At 38.7% G+C, this 21,059-nt stretch overlaps 1 protein-coding gene across 1 annotated transcript in view; it reads left to right on the plus strand.

Annotated features, from left to right (window-relative positions):
* The window catches only part of LOC125240642 (nuclear hormone receptor FTZ-F1 beta), a 143,047-nt gene that overhangs the window by 115,501 nt on the left and 6,487 nt on the right, over nucleotides 1-21,059 (plus strand). The window contains exons 3-16 of the mRNA XM_048148638.1: nucleotides 485-600; nucleotides 2,666-2,792; nucleotides 2,978-3,159; nucleotides 4,415-4,547; nucleotides 5,519-5,654; nucleotides 6,885-7,023; nucleotides 10,013-10,143; nucleotides 10,743-10,954; nucleotides 12,025-12,161; nucleotides 12,650-12,727; nucleotides 13,541-13,765; nucleotides 15,420-15,556; nucleotides 19,509-19,624; nucleotides 20,886-21,040. Of these exons, the coding sequence (XP_048004595.1) occupies nucleotides 485-600; nucleotides 2,666-2,792; nucleotides 2,978-3,159; nucleotides 4,415-4,547; nucleotides 5,519-5,654; nucleotides 6,885-7,023; nucleotides 10,013-10,143; nucleotides 10,743-10,954; nucleotides 12,025-12,161; nucleotides 12,650-12,727; nucleotides 13,541-13,765; nucleotides 15,420-15,556; nucleotides 19,509-19,624; nucleotides 20,886-21,040 (2,024 nt within the window). The remainder of the gene's footprint in view (nucleotides 1-484; nucleotides 601-2,665; nucleotides 2,793-2,977; nucleotides 3,160-4,414; nucleotides 4,548-5,518; nucleotides 5,655-6,884; nucleotides 7,024-10,012; nucleotides 10,144-10,742; nucleotides 10,955-12,024; nucleotides 12,162-12,649; nucleotides 12,728-13,540; nucleotides 13,766-15,419; nucleotides 15,557-19,508; nucleotides 19,625-20,885; nucleotides 21,041-21,059) is intronic.

The raw sequence follows: 21,059 nt of genomic DNA on the forward strand, positions 1-21,059 counted from the left end.
CTTACATGTCTGAAAAATTGTTGCAGCGTTGCGTCCAATATTACTATAGTCAAAGACATATATAACTCCGTGCAGATAGATAAAGTCTGAAAAAAATACAGAAAAAGGTACGGTGGCCTAGATGGCATTACGCCTTTGGGGTACGCTCAGCTGGCTGGCGCTAATATTAATATTTGACGTGGAACCAGCTAAGAAAATCACGTAAATTCGTGTCTCCATTTTGCCGTGAAAGACGGGCAAACAAACAGACACACACACACTTTCCCATTTACAATATTAGTATGGAGTATACATAGACGAAATATAAAAGCAGTACTCGTCTTTTTTTAAATTAGATATTAGATCCACATGAAAATATGTCCTTGTAGCCTTTTAAGTGAGCGGTAATATCAAATATAAACACTGATATGTTGACCTTCGCCTGTATTCCGTTTCTTCATTAGCTTATCATATATTGTAGGCTAATGGCATGTTATGTTTCCAGGTCAATTCTCTTATAGCTCGAGCGGGGTACGGATCAGCGTTTCCTCAGACCCTCATGATGAGGACTCTACAGACGCTGAGATATCCAAGATCGACTTCTCGCAACATCAGTACGAGGTAAAGAAACTTTTTAAGGGTACTTTCAAGAAAAACATCAAAATAATGTAAAATTGATACTTTTAGTCGGTGAAATACTATACTTTCCGTTATCAAATAGATATATTTAATTCAAGTTTCAATTAGAACAACTTGTTATCTTGATTCTTATCAGACTGAATTTTTGAAAATTAACTCACTAAATTAATTATGAATTTTTCTCTGATGGACGTTTAGGAAAATCTGCGTATAGTGCTGAATTAGTCGATCTTATTTGTAAAATTTGAACAATTTTGAATACTGAAACTGGTAAATTTATAATACGTATATCCTGTACTACAATCTTCTCAGACTACATTTTTATTATAAGGTTTTAAAAAAGAGTAAACGAAGCTAAGACGAATTCAATTTTTTTCAGAAATTACCTAAAATTAAGTGACAATTTCTTTGAAAATCTACATCACATCGAAGTTATTTTCATACTAAATTAATCTGCAACGTTAACTAAAATTGCTCTTACGCCTTAGTGGTTATAATTTTGTATTATATATTTTTGGCAAGTTTTTGAAAACAAGCCTTCACCGTCACAATTATTACCACTTCTGGACATTTTCTCATATTCTGTTAGATCAAGTAGAAAAAGTCCTATGATATGTTATATATTTGTAAACTATTCGCAAAGCCCTTTAATTTGATACCACACACGGTATGATTAAGCGCTCGGTTGCGATTTCACTATTTTTCACATGAAAGCCCTCTTAACAGAAAGCGGCAATGAACAGATATGAAAGGAGACGTACAGTGGCCTATTAAAGTGAAACTTCTTATGAGACTTCCAACTGAAAGCGTTTAACGTTTAACGCTCAGTGTTGCCAGCTTTAATTTTGAAATACCCCTCCTATTTTCATTCCCACATTACGAAGTTTCACTTGATTCGCGCGGTGGGACACGACGCACTACTTTTTTTCACCACAGTGACATTGACACTGATAATTCTGTGCCTATTTCTAGGTTAAGTAACATTATTAATCAGCGTTAATATTTCTGTGTTAAACGGGTAATGAACGGCAAAGTGTCAATGTCTACCTGACTTATTAATAGAAATTGATTTAAAAATAACTTCTGTCCATGTTTTTCTTATAATTATCTGATGCATGGTATAAAATATTTTATTTTAACTACAGTCAAGTTCCCTATTCTAGACTAGGCTACTTGGCCCTTTATTTATATTATTAATTCCTGTAACCTGTTCAATGAACCGAAAAAAAAAATATTGCCACACTTTATTATGACTTGAAAACCGCAAAAAATATTCATATATATAAGTATACTTTTATTTAATCAGGCAAAAACAACATCAGCCATGTTAGTCTATCGATTATCTGTGCATGTCGTCATTCTGCTGGAAAACAACATTTTCTGACATTTAAGCACAAATGTAATTTTATGATTCGACATGAAATAGGTTGGAATCCTTTGAATCCTATGACGTCACAACGTCGCTGAAGTATTTTCAGTCAAAAATATGTAGTCATCATGCACTTTTAGTGCCTCAAATCTATAAATATTGGTTTCTTAAGTCAAATTCTATAGAAAACAATCATTTATGCCAATTTTGATATGAGTGTAATAGCCTATAGGAGCAGAAGGCTGGCTAGTATTTCACAAACGAATAGGTTTTCAAATATTTTTTTTTCAAAGTTGTCCACCTCACTTTTTTTTTGGATTTGGAATTTTTTATGTGGTTTCCACTCAGAATCGCGAGCTCTTTCAATCCTAATAGAAGAAAAAAAGTGTCCCAAGGTTTTTTTCCCATTCCGTTACCATATTTTCATACATTTTGTATGGCGGTAACAGAATGGAAGGTCTGAAAATGTATGGAAATCTTGGGACAATTTTTTTTTCCTATCAGGATCGAAAGACCTCGCGGTTCTGATTCATCGCGTAAAAAATACCCATTTTACAAAAAAAGTGGGGTGGACAACTTTGAAAAATATGTCCCATCTATCTAAGTATAGGTACAGCGGAGAAATGCGGCCAACCTTTTGCCTATAACCTTGCCCACTGACGGCTTAATTATTTCCAGGTAAACATGAGAAACAAGAAAAAGCGGTCGTCCAGCGGTCACGAGCCCGGAGACACTGAGAGACCCATGTCTTGGGAGGGAGAGCTGTCCGACTCTGAAATGGTCATAGACACCAGTGTTAACATGAGTGAGTATTTAGAACCTTAGTAATACCGTCAAAGATGGATAAAGCGCATTGCGAAGAGGTAACACCTATTAAGCCTTATTAGATCTTGGAGCTTATGTCCTCCGGCCGGAAAGCACCAAATTTCAGGCCGCTGCGTGACGAAGCTAAATACCTTTGACCATTATAACCTACTACATTACTTCCAGATGATGCCTGCTGTTCACCAGACCTGCAATCATCCCGGGACTCTATAGACACCCTTCGCAATGTCACCATAAAGCAGGAACCTCTGAAAACGGAGCAGTTCCAAAGCCTGGACGACCAGAGAGTGCTAGACCTTAAGTACACACCTATACAACCACACCAGAGGAGTCTTAGTATGAACCGGGTAAGGAATCTTAGGCTAGTTCTTCTAGGGTAGAAACTTCTAATTCTAAGATTGATCAGCAAAACTCGAATCTTCAACCAAAGATATAGTTGATCTTAGAAGGTCAGATGAGAAAGACGTTAAAATGGCACCATATAGCAGGAACCTCTAAAAACATAGCACTTCCAAAGCCTGGACGACCAGAGAGTGCTAGACCTTAAGTACACACCTATACAACCACACCAGAGGAGTCTTAGTATGAACCGGGTAAGGAATCTTAGTCTAGTTCTTCTAGGGTAGAAACTTCTAATTCTAAGATTGATCAGCAAAACTCGAATCTTCAACCAAAGATATAGTTGATCTTAGAAGGTCAGATGAGAAAGACGTTAAAATGGCACCATATAGCAGGAACCTCTAAAAACATAGCATTTCCAAAGCCTGGACGACGAGAGAGTACTAGACCTCTATTACACGCCTATACAGCCACATCAGAGGAGTCATAATATGAACCGGGTAAGAAATCCAACAGTCTACTTCCTAACTAAGAAACTAAGGCTTCGAATGTGAAGAAAGAGCATATATTTGAATCCGTACACCAATTAAATGTAGTTCTTTCAGTTAGACGATGAGATAGAAAGAAAGAAGCAACAATGCCATCGTAAAGCTGGAGTCTTTCAAAATGGAGCAGTTCCAAAGCTTGGAGCCTCCTCAGGTCCAAAGACGGAAATTAATTTTAGATAGAGAAACAGATGGTAAAGATTGTATATACGTTGCGCACATAGCGATGTTATGCTTGCATATCTTGATATTATCCGTAGGACTCGTTGAGTCTGTATAATAATGTATTATAATATTTACTTATTTATTGTCAAGATCATCCCAATCTTTTGTGTCTGCGCTGCGTCGTATTTTTTTTTAGTATGAATAGGTAGACTTTTGACCACGATCACACCTGATGGTATGTGACGATGCGGTTTACGGTGGAACACGCTTACCTATGAGATACCTATTTACTCTTGCTGACCTGGATTGTACTCATGCGGAAACACAGACTCAGGCAGGGCATTCCACTCCTTGGCGGTTCGCAAAAGAAATGTTGAAGCGAAACGCTTAGTGCGTATTTTTGGAATACTAACCGTGAAGCGATGCCGCATTGCCGATTGTCTGGTGGTCCTATGGAGAAATGGTGTGTCTACCGAAAGATGTGTTGTAAGACTTGTAAGCTCAAGTGGCAATGACAATGACATCTGGTTCTAAAGAAACTGGTTTATTTCAGATATCGGTAGTAACAGAAAGCGCCCCGTTGCGTCGCCCGTCCTCCCCTGCCGCTAAAATGGAAGCCCCAATGCCCCAGCCTCCAGGAGAGATACAAAACCTCACCATTAAGAAGGAAAGCAGAGAGCTATCTGGTAAGTAGAACCTTGTATAACCTCCTATTGAATGTATGTTGGACTACCAACAAAACCACGAAATACAAAGAAAGCTATCTGGTCAGAGACCCTTGTCTATATCCCGTTTAATCCAGTAGAACATAAATATTCGCAGGCTAGTCTTTCGATTTTGTCAGTAAAAATCCAACGCGCTGGTATGACCAGGGGCCCGTTTCTCGAAAGGTACAAGCCTTTGTATTACAAGTGCGCGAACTGTCAAATCGCATGGGTTGTCATGGAAACACACTTGTAATGAAAGTTACAAGTTACAAGCGGAAGTCTCTTTCCAAATTGTCATATTAAATAGACAATCACTTGTAAATTGTAACTTGTAGCTTCGAGAAATGGGCCCCTTACCTCATAATACTTCGCACATTATAAATAAAATAAATAAATAAGGGGACACCTTACACAGATCAACATAGCCCCAAACTAAGCAAAGCTTGTACTATAGGTGCTAAGCGACGATATACATACTTAAATAGATAAATACATACTTATATACATAGAAAACATCCATGACTCATGATTATAATTAACGTCTTAGTCATCTAGATTCTACATATACTAAACTCTTTCGCCTTTTATTTGATTAATTTTGAGTTGAGTCAAGTTCTGGTGTGCCGGTGCAACCATATTTTATTGTAAACGTGAGCGCTCTCTAGTTTAACGAATCTAGTGTAGTTTATAGAAAATACCAGATTGAAACTAGCGCGGATCCATCTTCGTGCCCAAGGGGGGGGGGGGGGGGGGGGGGGGGGCATGACCCCTTGACCCCCCCTATGGATCCGCGGATGGATTGATGGATTGAAATAGTACGTGTCTTTTTCTTTCATTGTCTATATTCTGAGATCATTGCGTCTGTTTCTGAGAGACGTGTTCTTGTTTAGTTCAGTTATTCTTGTTCAGAAACACAATTGCATTGTGATATCTAAAGTCATTCTTTTCAGAGCTAAAATGCGAGCCGTCAGTGGGCATGGACAAGTTGCTGGGCGCGTTACACGGCTCCCCACTGCTGGGCAGACTGCCTCGTGTCCAGTCCAGCGCTAGCACGGACTCCGCCGTACATTCCATGTACACACACAGGTATGCCGTACTTCATGACATTTTACTCTTAATATGATAAGGATAATATGATGAGGAATACTCTGTTAAAATTATTCGGTTTCCTGATTTTACACCGGTATATCTGCGACTGTCAACTTACTATAGATGTCTTTCTCCATACATCGTCCATACTCAATTCTTGTTTGAACAGAATCTGTACATACTTACTTGGCTGGCGCGATAACCCAAAATGAGTTTTGCCCTTCAACACAAGACCACGCCATTTTTTTTAATACTACATCGGTGGCAAACAAGCATACGGCCCGCCTGATATAAAGCGGTCACCGTAACCTATGGACGCCTGCAACTCAAACAGTGTCACATGCGCGTTGCCACCCCATTAAAAACTTGTACATTCCCTTTTGCTGTGTTAAGTACACAGCAAAAAGGAGTGTACAAGTTCTAAAGAGGGTTCGGGTTGCCGACGACTCAAAGGACAATAGACGGAACAAGTTAGTTCCGTAAGTCCTCCCGTCATCAGCTCACCGCACCCTCGTTGAGCTCTGGCAGCCTTACTCACCGGCAGGAACACAACACTATGAGTAGGGTCTAGTGCTATTTGGCTGCGGTCTTCTGTAAGGCGGAGGTACTACCCCAGTTGGGCTCTGCTCTAGATTCGAGCGAGACGATATCCGCTGTGCTGTGCCCTACCACATAAAGCGGAATATTTCGCTATGCTCTACCTCCTATAATTTTGCTCGGTCTTGAGCGGTATCTCGTCAGCTTTCGCCGACGCCGAGCTCACGGAGGTCTACCTCCACTCTATCCGCCCAACGATATTTTGGGCGTCCATTCGGTCTTTTTACTGCCCGATCTTCTCCCATTCTCTCAAGGTTTTTTTTTTTTTTGTAATTAACTGTCGTGTTAAAGATGAAAGGCCCTCGCTAGGAATACGGGCGACCATTCACCTTGATGCTGTGTACATTACTCTTTAGGTGTTATTGAACTTTTTTAGACTATTGATAATTTTGTTGATATGTTTTGTGAACGTTTCTTTTGTAATGACGCTTGATATTTCATATGGGTTGACTTTAAAAAAAATCACAGGTGCTTTCATGGTGGATACGAGTATTGGTGAATTTTGGGCATTCTTTTAAAAGGTGGTCAATAGTCTGACAACTAACGTTGTTACATGGGCATAAATTGTCGTCTGTTATTCTCTCAAGGTGACCTAAAAAAACCTGTACAAATTGCTTTCTTTCTTTCCAGTGTCTACAGCAGCCCATCGGCCAGTCCGCGCGCGTCGCGGCACTACACTCCGTCTCTCTCTCGCAACAACAGCGACGCGTCGCACTCTTCCTGTTACTCCTACAGCTCCGAGTTCTCACCCACACACTCTCCTGTACAGGTAATACACGCACACATACGTGTTTCAGTATTAAGCCTCATTTAGACACGTCACACAAGCCAGCCAGCCTGAGCTGCCGGCCTCCAATACCGCGGTCGGCCCCGCTCAAACGGTATCACCGAGCCCGGGATCGTAGGACTGGAACATGACCGGCAGTGGTAGCTCTGCGACTGGCGCTCACCCCACTCGCGCCATCCACGACAAGGATGGCCCATCACCGCACCCTTACGGGAGCGTGACCACATACAGCCACCGCAGCGGAGACGCTTAAGTGGCTTTCACACCCAGATACCCAAGCAGGCGGGTTCTGAGGTGTCGAACTCATCCATTCGTTCGTTCGAATTTGATATTGCAGGCTGCTGAGGTCAGGTGCATACAATTCAGCGCACCAATGAAAAACAACAAGGCATTGGAACTCGCATGCGAATTCGCACAGTTTTGAGTTGCCCATTCATTTAAGGGAGACTTCTGTAAAAGCAAAGCGAATTCATTATAACATTTTTTTAGTTATATATTTTTGTATAAACGTATGCACCAGCGACTTTAATACATGATGAAGAAGAACAAAAAAGCGTTGATATTTTTTCAATTGCTAAATTAAACATAGTGAGGAGTGAGAAATCTGTATATTGTAATCCTGAATACAATTTTATGATAGTTAATAAATTTCAACCCAGCCTAAATTTTGAGAGGAGTCTTGTGTCGAAGAAGGGGCATGACATATTTTAGATTACATTACCATGAATATATGTAGATATCTGATTTATTAACATTACTGTGTATTGTAAGGCATACGCGAGTATTATTTTTATGTATTTGTGCGAATGCTGTACATGTTAGTAAATAAGTAATATACTGAAGATTTAAAATAATTAAATTCGATTCAAATCTTTATTGTGATCATGTTTAGGGTTGCAAAAAAACGGTTTTTTTTCTGGCTTGAAAAAAAAACATGAAAAAAAAACCGTGAAAAAAAACAGTTTTTTTTCTGGAGTATGTTTTTTTTCTAAAGTATGAAATCTCAAAATTTGCAAAGTAGTTAATACTTTTATACGGTTTTTTAGACTTAATGTTAACTATTAAACGAATTTAGTCAAATAACTTTAATTTCTGGTCTTATAAAAGTAACATTTATGAAATCTGTAATTGGTAGTTATCACTATTTACTGTTGGCAACACCACCGCCTCTCCACGCTACACGCAGCATCGGGGATTTCCCAATAAACGTTTGTATACTGAATGTTAATTGAATTAAAATGTACGTTATTGTTATCGAAACACGTTACAACTCACGAAAAACCGTTATTGTCGTATTATTTGTTCATCTGAAAAAAAAACCATATTTAGAAAAAAAACCATGGTGCTCGGTTTTTTTTCATGTTTTTTTTCATAATTCTGAAAAAAAAACATTTGGTTTTTTTTCTATTTACAACCCTAATCATGTTCATTTTCATTTTATACAGGTAGTAATATAGTTGGTACATGATACCCTGTTAGGGCACAGCAAAATGTCTTACATACAATACAAATCTACAAGATTATTTTCGTCTATTCAACTAAATCCATTGATTCATTATAGTACATTCTTAGGTACACGGATTGACTCAGAGCGATGTAATAATTTATTTATTTATTTATTTGAAAACATATTTCAATGACATTACAGATAATCCAATGCGTCATGAAGTTAAATTAAAAATAACAGTAAATAAGAACAGTAAAAAAAAACATTGCAAAGAAAAAAGTATTATGACTAAACAATTGATTTGACAAAATATACAAATACTATATACATAGAAAACATCCATGACTCAAGGAACAAATATCTGTGCTCATCACACAAATGCCCGTACCGGGATTCGAACCCAGAACCGCGGCTTAGCCGGCAGGGTCACTATGCGCGACTAGGCCAAACCGGTCGTCAAAACTTCATTCATATCCGAACTTGTCCTTCTGTGCGTCTGTCTGTCTATCTGTCTGTCTGTGTCTGCCTGCCTGCCTATCTGACTGTCTGTCGGTTTGTTCATACTCCGCGCATACACCCTCAGAATCTCTTATAATATGCATATCCCGGTTATAGTTTCTCGATGAATAAATTTATTCTCGATGATGGAATGACGACGAAAATGCTAGAAATGCCAGAAATAAACTTAGCTATTCACACATAGATTATTTTTTAAGAGCCTTGTTTTGTTGACTGATCTGCGAATGATACTTGGATTGAACTAAATATTTATGCGAATGCTATGTACGAAGTATGTGTTAGATAAAATAAGTGCTGAGAAGATTTGGCAATTTTGTTTAGCATGCAGTTTTGTGCATCTTGCATACGCGCCATCTACCGGATTATAATGTTTGCTATTAGTCATCAAACGTACAAAACACTTACCATGATTCAAGTACCCGATTGGTAAAAAAATACTTTATTGTTTTTGTAAATTTCGGTGTTATATAATGACAATGTTGTATGATCAAGTTCCAAATTTTTAAATATTACGACTTAGGTCATTTAAATGAAATTATTTCGTGAATTGAACAATACCATTTGTCGCGAGAGTATAGTAATGCCATCTATTGTTTTACGAGTCAAACATATAAATTGGACTACGGAGTTCCCATTCTTTGTAGTCTCTTTTCTCTGATTGGCATTAAGTGTCAATTCCGAGCCGTAAATCTATGTCAAAAGTGACACTTAACGCCATCTACAAGTATAATCGAAAGCTACAAGACATTTTTTTTTGTGGCGCCATCTATGTGTGGTGGAGTGTAAGCGCGGTCTTAGGCGGTCGTATTTTAATGTATGGGATGGTATGATCTTGTTATATTTAATCTATGGTATAAGTATACTTGTAAACTAATTAAGGCTTATTGATAATTAAAGATCTTTAGATATTTTTGTACCCTGTTTAAAATAGTTGATGAATTCAATACTTAAAACAAAAACAAATGAAAACTTTAAAAAAATCACACATCATCATAATGTTTTCAGGGTCGACATCCACATGTCCTCTACCGGGAACAGAACCCCGTTTTCTCCGCGTCGCCGGCCGACGACGAGGACACAGGGGAAGACCGTCTACACCACCATCAGGGCATCAGCAGGCAACAGCTCATTAACAGGTAAATAGTAAAACGAAGAGCGAAAAGAATTGCAAAAAGTTGTAGATAAAGAATGGTAGGCTCGCCATATAACAACCTCTACCGGGAGGAAAAAGAAGTTTATTCAACGTCCACAAGCGGCGAGTATACTTAGAGAGACGCGTTTACACCACCAAAGGGCAATAAGCAAACTAATGAACAGTTAAATTGGCTAGTTGGCCATGTAAGAAAAAAAAATTTCTAAATATCAGGGAAAGCAATGCATTTTATTGTTGAAAAGTGTAACATTAGAACATTACAATAGGTAAATCTACACTTTTGCAACCAGGAACTCGCCTGGTGGGCCCTCGTGAACTTTGCTCAGATGCCGGACAATCCGTTGGGAGAGTTCTCGCCATACAAGCGGGCGGTTTTAAAACACGATCGGTTTCTGATGTAGTGCGCGATTTTTTGTCTTGTAGCGAATGTGTTAAACATTCCAAATGTGACATTACAAGTAAAGTTCTTTTCAAATGGTGAAAATATACGGATAATGTTCATTAAGAATATACACACGAGGACCTGATTTCTATGTTACCCATACCCACTCGTAGTTTGCTTACAACTATTTTTTGTTACAGCCCCTGTCCCATTTGCGGCGACAAAATCAGCGGTTTCCACTACGGCATATTCTCCTGCGAGTCCTGCAAAGGCTTCTTCAAGCGGACCGTGCAAAACAGGAAGAACTACATGTGCCTACGAGGCGGCAGTTGTCCTGTCACTGTCGCCACTAGGAAAAAGTGCCCCGCGTGCAGGTTCGACAAGTGCCTTGGCACTGGGATGAAACTAGAAGGTACGGCACTAAAGTCAATCTGTTTTTTAACCACCAAGTCTAAAATTCTCATTGAAAGCTTTAAACTACTTTGTAATGAGCTATTGTGGTTCTGGGTTCGAGTTCCGGTAAAGAACTGTTTGACTACGACGCGGCAGTTGTCCTGTCACGGTCGCCACTAGGAAAAAGTGCCTCGCGAGCAGGTTCGACAAGTGCCTTGGTACTGGGATGAAACTAGAAGGTACGGCACTAAAGTCATTCTATTTTTTAACCACCAAGTCTAAAATTCTCATTGAAAGCTTTAGACTACTTTGTAATGAGCTACTGTGGTTCTGGGTTCGAGTTCCGGTAAAGAACTGTTTGTCTACGAGGCGGCAGTTGTCCTGTCACGGTCGCCACAAGGAAAAAGTGCCCCGCGTGCAGGTTCGACAAGTGCCTTGGCACTGGGATGAAACTAGAAGGTACGGCACTAAAGTCATTCTGTTTTTTAACCACCAAGTCTAAAATTCTCATTGAAAGCTTTAGACTACTTTGTAATGAGCTATTGTGGTTCTGGGCTCGAGTTCCGGTAAAGAACTGTTTGTCTACGAGGCGGCAGTTGTCCTGTCACGGTCGCCACAAGGAAAAAGTGCCCCGCGTGGAGGTTCGACTAGTGCCTTGGCACTGGGATGAAACTAGAAGGTATGTCACTTTTATACTGTCCTAGTCGATATCGACCACGACTGTTTAAGACTGGTTATTAGTTCATAACCTCTCAAGTGACTGACATACAATCTTAGCAGTAAACGTGCGACCACATTCACTGCAGGTCAGCACTTCGACAAAATTGTAGTTGATGACTGCAGGTGGTCAGGCCTTTAATTCGTCACGCTTCAAATCGAGGTCCATTCGACTTTGTTCTTCGAAGGCGAAGAAGAAGAAAGACAGTATCTACAATTATTTACTAAAGATAGATATCGTCCTGTCACCCAAAAAATCTTTGGGCGGAGGGTGTGGAGGCCTCAGTGAGCTCGTCTTAAAAAAGGACTATGTAAATAACCAATTCTTCTGTATCTAAAGTTCGAAAATCTGATCATTTTGCTTGTTTCCAGCCATACGAGAAGACCGAACGCGAGGCGGCCGCTCAACGTACCAATGCTCATACACATTGTCCGGAGCAGTGTCAACAGGGTCCCTACTATCAGCGCCCGTGCCGCCAACCTTACGCCACGCCTCCAGTCTGACTTGCGTAAGTTCATTCTTTACAATAAGCGTATCTACATATGCAGAGTGGATTCACGTGGACACTTTTATGAGCATCAATTGTTTGACATGCACGCCGCACGCCTTGAACAAGGTCAGCTCAGGCACTAAAGCGCCTCGCGAGTGCTCACGATGTTTTCCTTCACCGAAAAGCGACTAGCAAATATCAAATGACATTTCACACATAACTTTCGAAAAACTCATTGGTACGAGCCGGGGTTGGAACCCGCGACCTCCGGATCGTAAGTTGCACGCTCTTACCGCTAGGCCACTAGCGCTTCCCACAGGTATGTATTACATAACAACTAGGTATAAGTACTTCGTTTTATTATGTTACTAACTTTTAGGTCTATGGAATGAGTCTAGAAGCTTAAGTCTAGTGGCAAGTCGCTCAGAAGATAATGAAAATCATCTAATTTAATCGAATACTTTTTAATGAATATTTTTTTACAGAAGGATTAATTTTGTTGACAGGTGAACGGGCCTGGGTCATACAACCGAGGGGAGTCCAGCAACAGCCGACTCACGCCAGACATACCCCCGTTATTGCAGGTAACATTACAATAGGCGAGGCAACTAAAAAACTAATTAGTCCGTCAGTTAGGTTATCAAAGAATTTTAGACACGTATTTTTTTCGTTTTTTTCGTAAACGAAAAATGACGACGGTACAGTGCGTTGAAGTGACGTCACGCAATACAATTTTTACTTAGAAGCGACGTCACAAGCCCCCACTCCGGAACTTTGATGCTCTATATCTTTGTATTTTTTAATTAATTAGAAAAAGCGAAAAATATGTGTTCAGTATTTTTGGGCGATCTAACTGACGGACTAAACAGAATGCCATTTTTTTTGTGTAGTCATCCCTGTTATCAAAAATTTACAGTTTTTATTTAAGTTAGCAAGGACAGCTGTTAAGTAAATTGACCACATACAAGCCAGTGGTATCTCAACGTTAGCGGTCCGATTTTATACACTTTTGTAGAATGAGAATTGTTTTTAGTTGTATCGGCAAAACCGTTAATTTCGATTTCTTAAAAACACTGTGGTCTGGAAAATAGTTATCTTAAGTCTTAACCCAATAACAGGACTTCATCGCTGAAATTGGTTTTGAAACTGTAGGTTTTTTTATGTTTTGATGATGTCATGATGTCAAGAGAAGACTAGCTAAAGTTGACATCAACTGTCTATCGTGTTGAACATTTTGCGCACCAGAGATGTTATTCAGTCGACATACAACACCAAGTGCGAGTAGTTCGAAAAACTCCGCTTTAAATAATACCTTTATCCACACGTGTACAATAAGCGGAATTTGACAGATGACAAGATTGACAAAAATAACTAAATATGACGATTTTTTTCTCTAGGAAATAATGGATGTGGAGCATCTCTGGCAATACAACGAGTCGGAGCTAAACCGCCTAGGCAAGTCGACAGGCAGCCCTTCTGCCAACCCGCTCCTTGCCGCTTCAGGGATAACGGCGCAAAACTCCAGCCCTGACTTCTTGGCAGACCTGTGCAATATCGCTGACCATAGGCTGTACAAGATTGTTAAATGGTGCAAAAGCTTGCCTCTATTTAAGAATATCTCGGTAAGTATATTCAGGGGCGGCTCACTCCGCGATTCTATCGCCGTGCTACAAGTACATGCCGGTAGCTACTCAGGGGTGGCGGGCGTTCTCACGGAACGCACGTTCGCACTTTCTATTGTTATTTTACGTCGCGAGTTTTTTTTTAAAGGTTCATATGCAATGTCCGCGTATGGAATGGCTAACAATGCTAAGTTAAATAGACATCATGAATAAAATATGTACCATAGGACATTCTTACACAGATCTACTTATTGATTAAGGATAAGTTCAATAAAGCTCGTGATGTTGGAACTTAAACCAAATACTATATATATACCTAGAAAGTACCCAACCCAAGACTTAAATATAATAGTATAAAATTTTATCTGAGTAATTAATTCGTTTTAATCCGTAGGCAACCCTATCATCCGACTCTGCGCACGTGCGGCTGGTTTCTTTGTAAAAAAATTGTAGGCATTTAAAAAGGCGGCATTTCGTGAACATCAAAGCAGTGGGCCTTCCGTACTTGTACTATTATATATTCTGTGGTATATTGTTTATCTGTCTACTACGCATGGCCTTAAAACAACGGATTTAATTGGTAGTCAATTCGCTACTCGAAGCTTGAGGGATCACGGCGCAAAACTTCAGACCTGACTTCTTGGCAGACCTGTCCAATATCGCTGACTATAGGCTGTACAAGATTGTCATATGGTGCAAGAGCTTGCCTCTACTTAAGAATATTTTGGTGAGTTTCTTTAGTGATACAATATGCAATAATAATAATATTATCGCATGGATTCAATACAATTGTTAAATTGGTAGCCAACGCAGTCCTCTTGTCTCCTCGTCTGCCAAGAGTTTTGAGGACACTGCAGTCACATCTCGGACACTGGCGATGAAATATATGAAAGAGGCGCGTTCCTAGCACACAGTCTAAGCTCGTGTAGGTGAACGCGTACCGTGCTTGTATGAGTGAGATATGACAGGTCGACTGTTCGCGTTTTTTAGTAGAGTGGGAGTGGCCATACTGTACGATAGTACTCTTTATTATACTGTGCTGCAGTGCAGCCACTACTAATAATAGGTAAACTAGGTAATACTTATTCCCCCTGTGCAGCGCAACCACTACTAATAATAGGTAATCAATCAATCAATCAAATAATTGATTTGCCAGAATACAGTTGTGTTGGTGTTACATAATTTTGTGTTCAGTGTACTCGGCCCACACACAGGCATGCAAATGTTGATTTAAATATAAACCTAACACGTAATTTACCTAAACATTTTTAAATTAATAATCTAACATAATAAATTCAATACCAATAAATCAAGTCAATAAAATGAAATCCGGCAATAATTAACATCAACCAATACATTATACATTATACAGAAGTTCCATTACATTCAATAAATTCCTTAACACTCTTCGGGAATGTAGTTGTAAATTTCGATGCACATGTTAAAAGCATTTCGTCTATAAATGTACTTTTTCCCAAGCGGTTTGGCTAATCCATTCAATACTCTTACTCTTGTCTTTCTTTCCATGTTCTGAATTCGGGTTTTAAAATAATGCGGATTCGACTTGACAAATACACAAACTTCTCGTATGTATAGACATGTCAAGGGTAAAATGTGCAGACTTTTACAACTCACAATTTTGTATTGTTTACAGATCGACGACCAAATCTGCCTGCTGATCAACAGCTGGTGCGAGCTGCTAGTGCTGTCGTGCTGCTACCGCGGGGTGGGGACGCCGGGGGAGGTCAGAGTGGGGGGAGGGAGGGGCATCACGCTGCACCAGGCCGCCAAGTAAGTGATAATTTAGTTTTATTTTATTTGTTAGATTTTAATTGAAGTGTTTTTATATGTTTTAATGGTTATTAATAAATACTAGTAAGTGATATCTTATAACCAAGTTAAACGTATGCGAGATACAGCCAAAGAAACGACTTAGTCCACGGAAAGTCGAGCGGGGGACTGGTGCCGTTGCCGACTGGCATTTCTCCGATGCGAAACGAAAACGAAACGCCTCGAAAGGTAGTCTGGCTCTGCCACGCTAATACTCAAAAGCGATTGAGATAGATATTTATGAGAGTTTCGTTTTGTGAGCGTTTGTGCCATTCGGCTTCGTACTCTGAACTCGGGTCTTACGCGGCTAACGTCTACTAAATAATACCTACATGCGTCTATTACATACGTATTACCTTTTTTAAGTTTTATTTATGTATGTAACTATTTTGGTTAAATTAGAAATAAAACCCTTCCTTTTGTGTATTGAGGTACACCTTAAATAGTCAAAATATATGCGATTTGATAGTAGGACAGAAATACCTACTCGTAATTGCTTGCTGTGATAGGTGTGGTAATATTCCATGAAATTTGTAAAACGCAAGCAATCTCATTGTTAACCCCCGACGCAAAAACGACGGGATGTTATAAGTTTGACGTGTCTGTCTGTCTGTCTGTCTGTGTGTGTGTGTGTGTGTGTGTCTGTCTGTAGCATCGTAGCTCCCGAACGGATGAACCGATTTAGATTTAGTTTTTTTTTGTCTGAAAGCTGAGTTAGTCGGAAGTGTTTATTATTTATTATTTATTTAAGGAGTACCAACAGCTGTTTACACAGATAATACAACAAATATAAGAAACAAAGAGCCAATTACAGGAACTCACAGGTAGTGATAGAACAAAAATAAAAAGATGTACACATATTCGTGTCACCGCACACGCGAACATAAAAAGAGAAAATGGAAAAAGAAGTTATAAATAAAAAAAGTTTTTGCAGGAGAAATTAAATTTCACGACTTCGACAACTAAAAAAAAACCGGTCAAGTGCGAGTCGGACTCGCTCACCGAGGGTTCCGTACAAACTTTCAATAGTTGAATCATCAAAATGTTATTCAAAGAACTCTACATATTTGACTAAATCCCTCAAGACTCAATTTCCCACATAACATAATATTTTAATATACAATTTTATTGTTAAACAACGTCCAAATAAAATCAAGACTATTCGACTTCAATAGTTTACGACTTACGACATGTCGCTAGGACGCTCCTGAACCGACCTCATTATATCAGGAAAAACGCGATGTAGGAAATGAGGGTGTCCTATCGTTTGACCAAAACTTGTTTAGCAAATTGACACTTGACAACCAACTACTGGCAAAATTATATTTTGGCAAGTCTTCACTTTACAAAAACATTTTTGACAGATTATTCTCATAACCAAATATTTAACTTACAAAATAACATTTTATAAACGATATTTTTGACAAGTTCATATTTAACAAATATGTTGACTAATAAACCTACGATTAGCCTAAAAATGTTTGCTGTAATATATTATTTGACAAGTGAATCTGTAATAGTAATTTATAATATGGGTCAAATGAAACACATAATAGCGAATCAAATCATATTAAATGTTAGAACTGTGACCCTCCCAAAACCGAAGTAATACTAGAAAAGTGGGTTAGGTTAGGTTAGAACTGTGACCCTCGCAAAACCGAAGTAATACTAGAAAAGTGGGTTAGGTTAGGTTAGAATTAGAACTGTGACCCTCACAAAACCGGAGTAATACTAGGAATGTGGGTTAGGTTAGGTTGGAACTGTGACCCTCACAAAACCGAAGTAATACTAGAAAAGTGGGTTAGGTTAGGTTAGAACTGCGACCCTCACAAAACCGGAGTAATACTAGGAATGTGGGTTAGGTTAGGTTAGAACTGAGACCCTCACAAAACCGAAGTAATACTAGAAAAATGGATTAGGTTAGGTTAGAACTGTGACCCTCACAAAATCGAAATAATACTAGAAAAGTGGGTTAGGTTAGATTAGAACTGTAAATCTCACAAAACCGAAGTAATACTAGAAAAGTGGGTTAGGTTAGGTTAGAACTTTGACCCTCACAAAACCGAAGTAATACTAGAAAAGAGGGTTAGGTTAGGTTAGAACTGTGACCCTCCCAAAACCAAAGTAATACTAGAAAAGTGGGTTAGGTTAGGTTAGAACTGTGACCCTCACAAAACCGAAGTAATACTAGAAAAGTGGGTTAGGTTAGGTTAGAACTGTGACCATCACAAACCAAACTGATCTAAAAAAGTGGGTCGATCAGTTTAGCCTAGGCTAAAAGAAAAGACTGTAACCCCTTGGTAAATGTATCAATTTGTCAAACATACTATTAGGTAAAATGAAAAATGTACAATTGATAGTTTATTAAGTAACACATTGTACTAATGTATTAGTTACTAAATGATTATTTGTCAAGTAAGTTTTTGTAAAATGATACATATGCGGAATAACATATTTGCCAATTATTATTTATTTATTGATGAAACGTTTTTTGTAAAATGAACATTTACTAAAATTGTTTTGGTCAAACATTAGTGAACCAGGAAATGAGCGTTCAGCCTACAGCGACATCTATCGGCAAATTGAGTTAACTAATGCGCGCGAGCTAGTATGGAAGATGATTTTTATCGAATAATTGTTTATTGCGTGAACCGATTTTAACCATTTTGCCTCTATTTGAAAGCAGGTAATTTCGTTGTTATTTTGTTAAAAAATACAGGTACAATAAACACCCGCAAGGGTGTTGAAATTGAAAATGTAAATCTGAAAGGTTTTTTATAAATAAAAAAAAAAGTTTTTAAGATACGTGTACGATTTTATTTTTCCTGTAATATTCATTATAATAGCCATGTTTGGTGAAAATTTCATAAATTTATGTTGGTAAACTTCGGAGATAAGGGGGGGGGGGGGCGGTATTTTTTTTTTACATTTTCCTTCAAAAAACTTTTTGTTTCCACAACCAAAAAATTATAAAAAATAGTTTTGATATGTACAATTTGAGCTCTTTCTAACGATACCCCACTTGACCTAGTTAGCCATTTTCTATCATTTATATTAAATAATAAAAAAAAAAATACTTTCAACTTGTAGAGGTTCACAATGTTTATAACTATTCCAAATTTCATATCGATAGCATAAGTAGATCTCGAGATATTTAACAATGTGACAGACGGACAGACAGACGGACAGAGTCGCACCATAAGGGTTCCTGTTGTACCTTTTTGGTACGGAACCCTAAAAATACACTTTGTGAGATTCTTTGTGCAGGTACCTATGTAGTTAACTACTCACTTAGTGTAGGTTTAAAAGCTAAGATACAGTTAAATTCTAAAATTCAGTATCACATTGGTACTAATATTAATTATACTATGAGATCACAGACTATTTGGTACGCTCACTGAAAATAGCGCTTTACTAGACACTGCCTCATGCTTGGAATCTTGCTATTGAATATATCGATATCCAGTTCTTTCGACAACTCATTGATGCTACGACTGGCGCGTTTTAGAAAGCTGTTTTGTCTATAGTTAGACGATGCAAAATTAACAAAGATAGGAGGATGAAACCTCTTGGAACGTGTAGGGGCATTTAAATAGATGATGTTGTTTACAAATGTTAATATAGTTATAATATTTTAGAATTTTTTGTTGAATACGTTCTATTCTATCTAAATTTTTGTTGAATACGTTCTTAGCATGTTTCATGAAAATCGGTCTACTATGTCGCGGTCGGGTTTTTTCAAAATTTTAATTTTGTGGTCAGGTTAGGTCCTGATTTTAAAATACACTATTATATTTGTAGGTTTTTGATTTAGCTAGTGTTTGGATTTCTTTGATTCATCTAGATATTCTAGATGTCTGTTAGTTCAGTCTGCTAGTAATAAATTTCTATATCGAAAACGTTTCTCTTGCAGATTGGGGCTGACTCCATGTATAGAACGCATGCTGAGCTTCACAGATCATCTGAGACGACTGAGGGTAGACAGATACGAGTACGTCGCGCTCAAGGTCATCGTATTGCTCACTTCAGGTAATAAACTTATTAAATTTTACCTTAACTTACTACAGTCATACTGTGTAAGTACTCTGAAGAATAGGCTAGACGACTAAAAAACCTAATTAGTCCGTCAGTTAGATTATCAAAGAATTTTAGACACGTATTTTTTCTTTTTTCTCGTAAACGAAAAATGACGACGGTACGTTGAAGTTTCGTGTGACGTCACGCCTAGGTACAATTTTTACTTAGAAGTGACGTCACAAGCCCCCACTCCGGAACTTTGATGCTCTATATCTTTGTATTTTTTCATTAATTGGGAAAAGCGAAAAATATGTGTTCAGTATTTTCGATCTAACTGACGGACCAAACAGAATGCCATTTTTAACCGCCTTCCAAATCTCAAAGGAAGGTTCTCAATTCGTCTGTATTTTTTTTAAATGTTTGTTCCTCGATATCTCCGTCGTTACTGGACCGATTTTGAAAATTATTTTTTTTGATTGAATGTATACATATATCCATACAGATTGGTCCCATTTTTCTCAGAACCCAGTTCTGGTGGTGGGATCCTGGAGAAATCGAGGGAACTCCTCAAATCTGAAAGGCATACATATGGTGATTTTTGTGTTTTTAAAGGAACAGCATGCATTTACGTACGGAACAGTGACATTTGGTGCAGTGGAACTCCTGATGATGGTCAGAATGAAACTCCTCAAATCTGAACGGCACACTTATAGTGACTTTGGTATTTTTATAAGAACAGCATGCACTTACGTCCAGAACAGTGACATTTGGTGCAGTGGAACTGCTAATGATGGTCAGAACGGAACTCCTCAAATCTGAACGGCACACTTATAGTGACTTTGGTATTTTTATAAGAACAGCATGCACTTACGTCCAGAACAGTGACATTTGGTGCAGTGGAACTGCGGATGAAGAGTGAGCCGCCCTGGTTAAAGTTCCGTTCTGATAATCATTCTCATCTGTAAGTACTTCAGAATCATCCAAATTTCAAAATTGGTTCAGAAATGACGGAGATATCGAATAACAAACATTAAAAAATATACAGACGAATTGATAACATAATCCAACATTGGAAAGTATTTATCACCAGAACCCCAAAGGAAGGCGGTTTTTTTTTTCTTAAAAATTATTTATGTAGTCGTCATCCCTATTGTTTGACGAAGCAGGCTCGCGACGGTCGAGGCAGGTGGCTTGACCGAGTAATTTTCGCCGTGCCTTGATCTGTGTGGGCCTGTGTAAAGAGCTGTGTCATTAAAATAACTAATTTTTTCAGACGCCCCAGAGTTAAGAGAAGCAGAAAAAGTTCGCGCTTCTCAAGAAAAGGCGTTAGGCGCGCTCCAGGCTTACACGGCAGCGCATTCGCCAGACACGCCGGCCAAGTTTGGAGAGCTGTTGCTGCGTATACCGGAACTGCAGCGTACATGCCAGGTAACACACACACTCACAC

Source organism: Leguminivora glycinivorella, chromosome Z (genome assembly GCF_023078275.1).
Source record: "Leguminivora glycinivorella isolate SPB_JAAS2020 chromosome Z, LegGlyc_1.1, whole genome shotgun sequence".
NCBI classification, from domain to species: domain Eukaryota; kingdom Metazoa; phylum Arthropoda; class Insecta; order Lepidoptera; family Tortricidae; genus Leguminivora; species Leguminivora glycinivorella.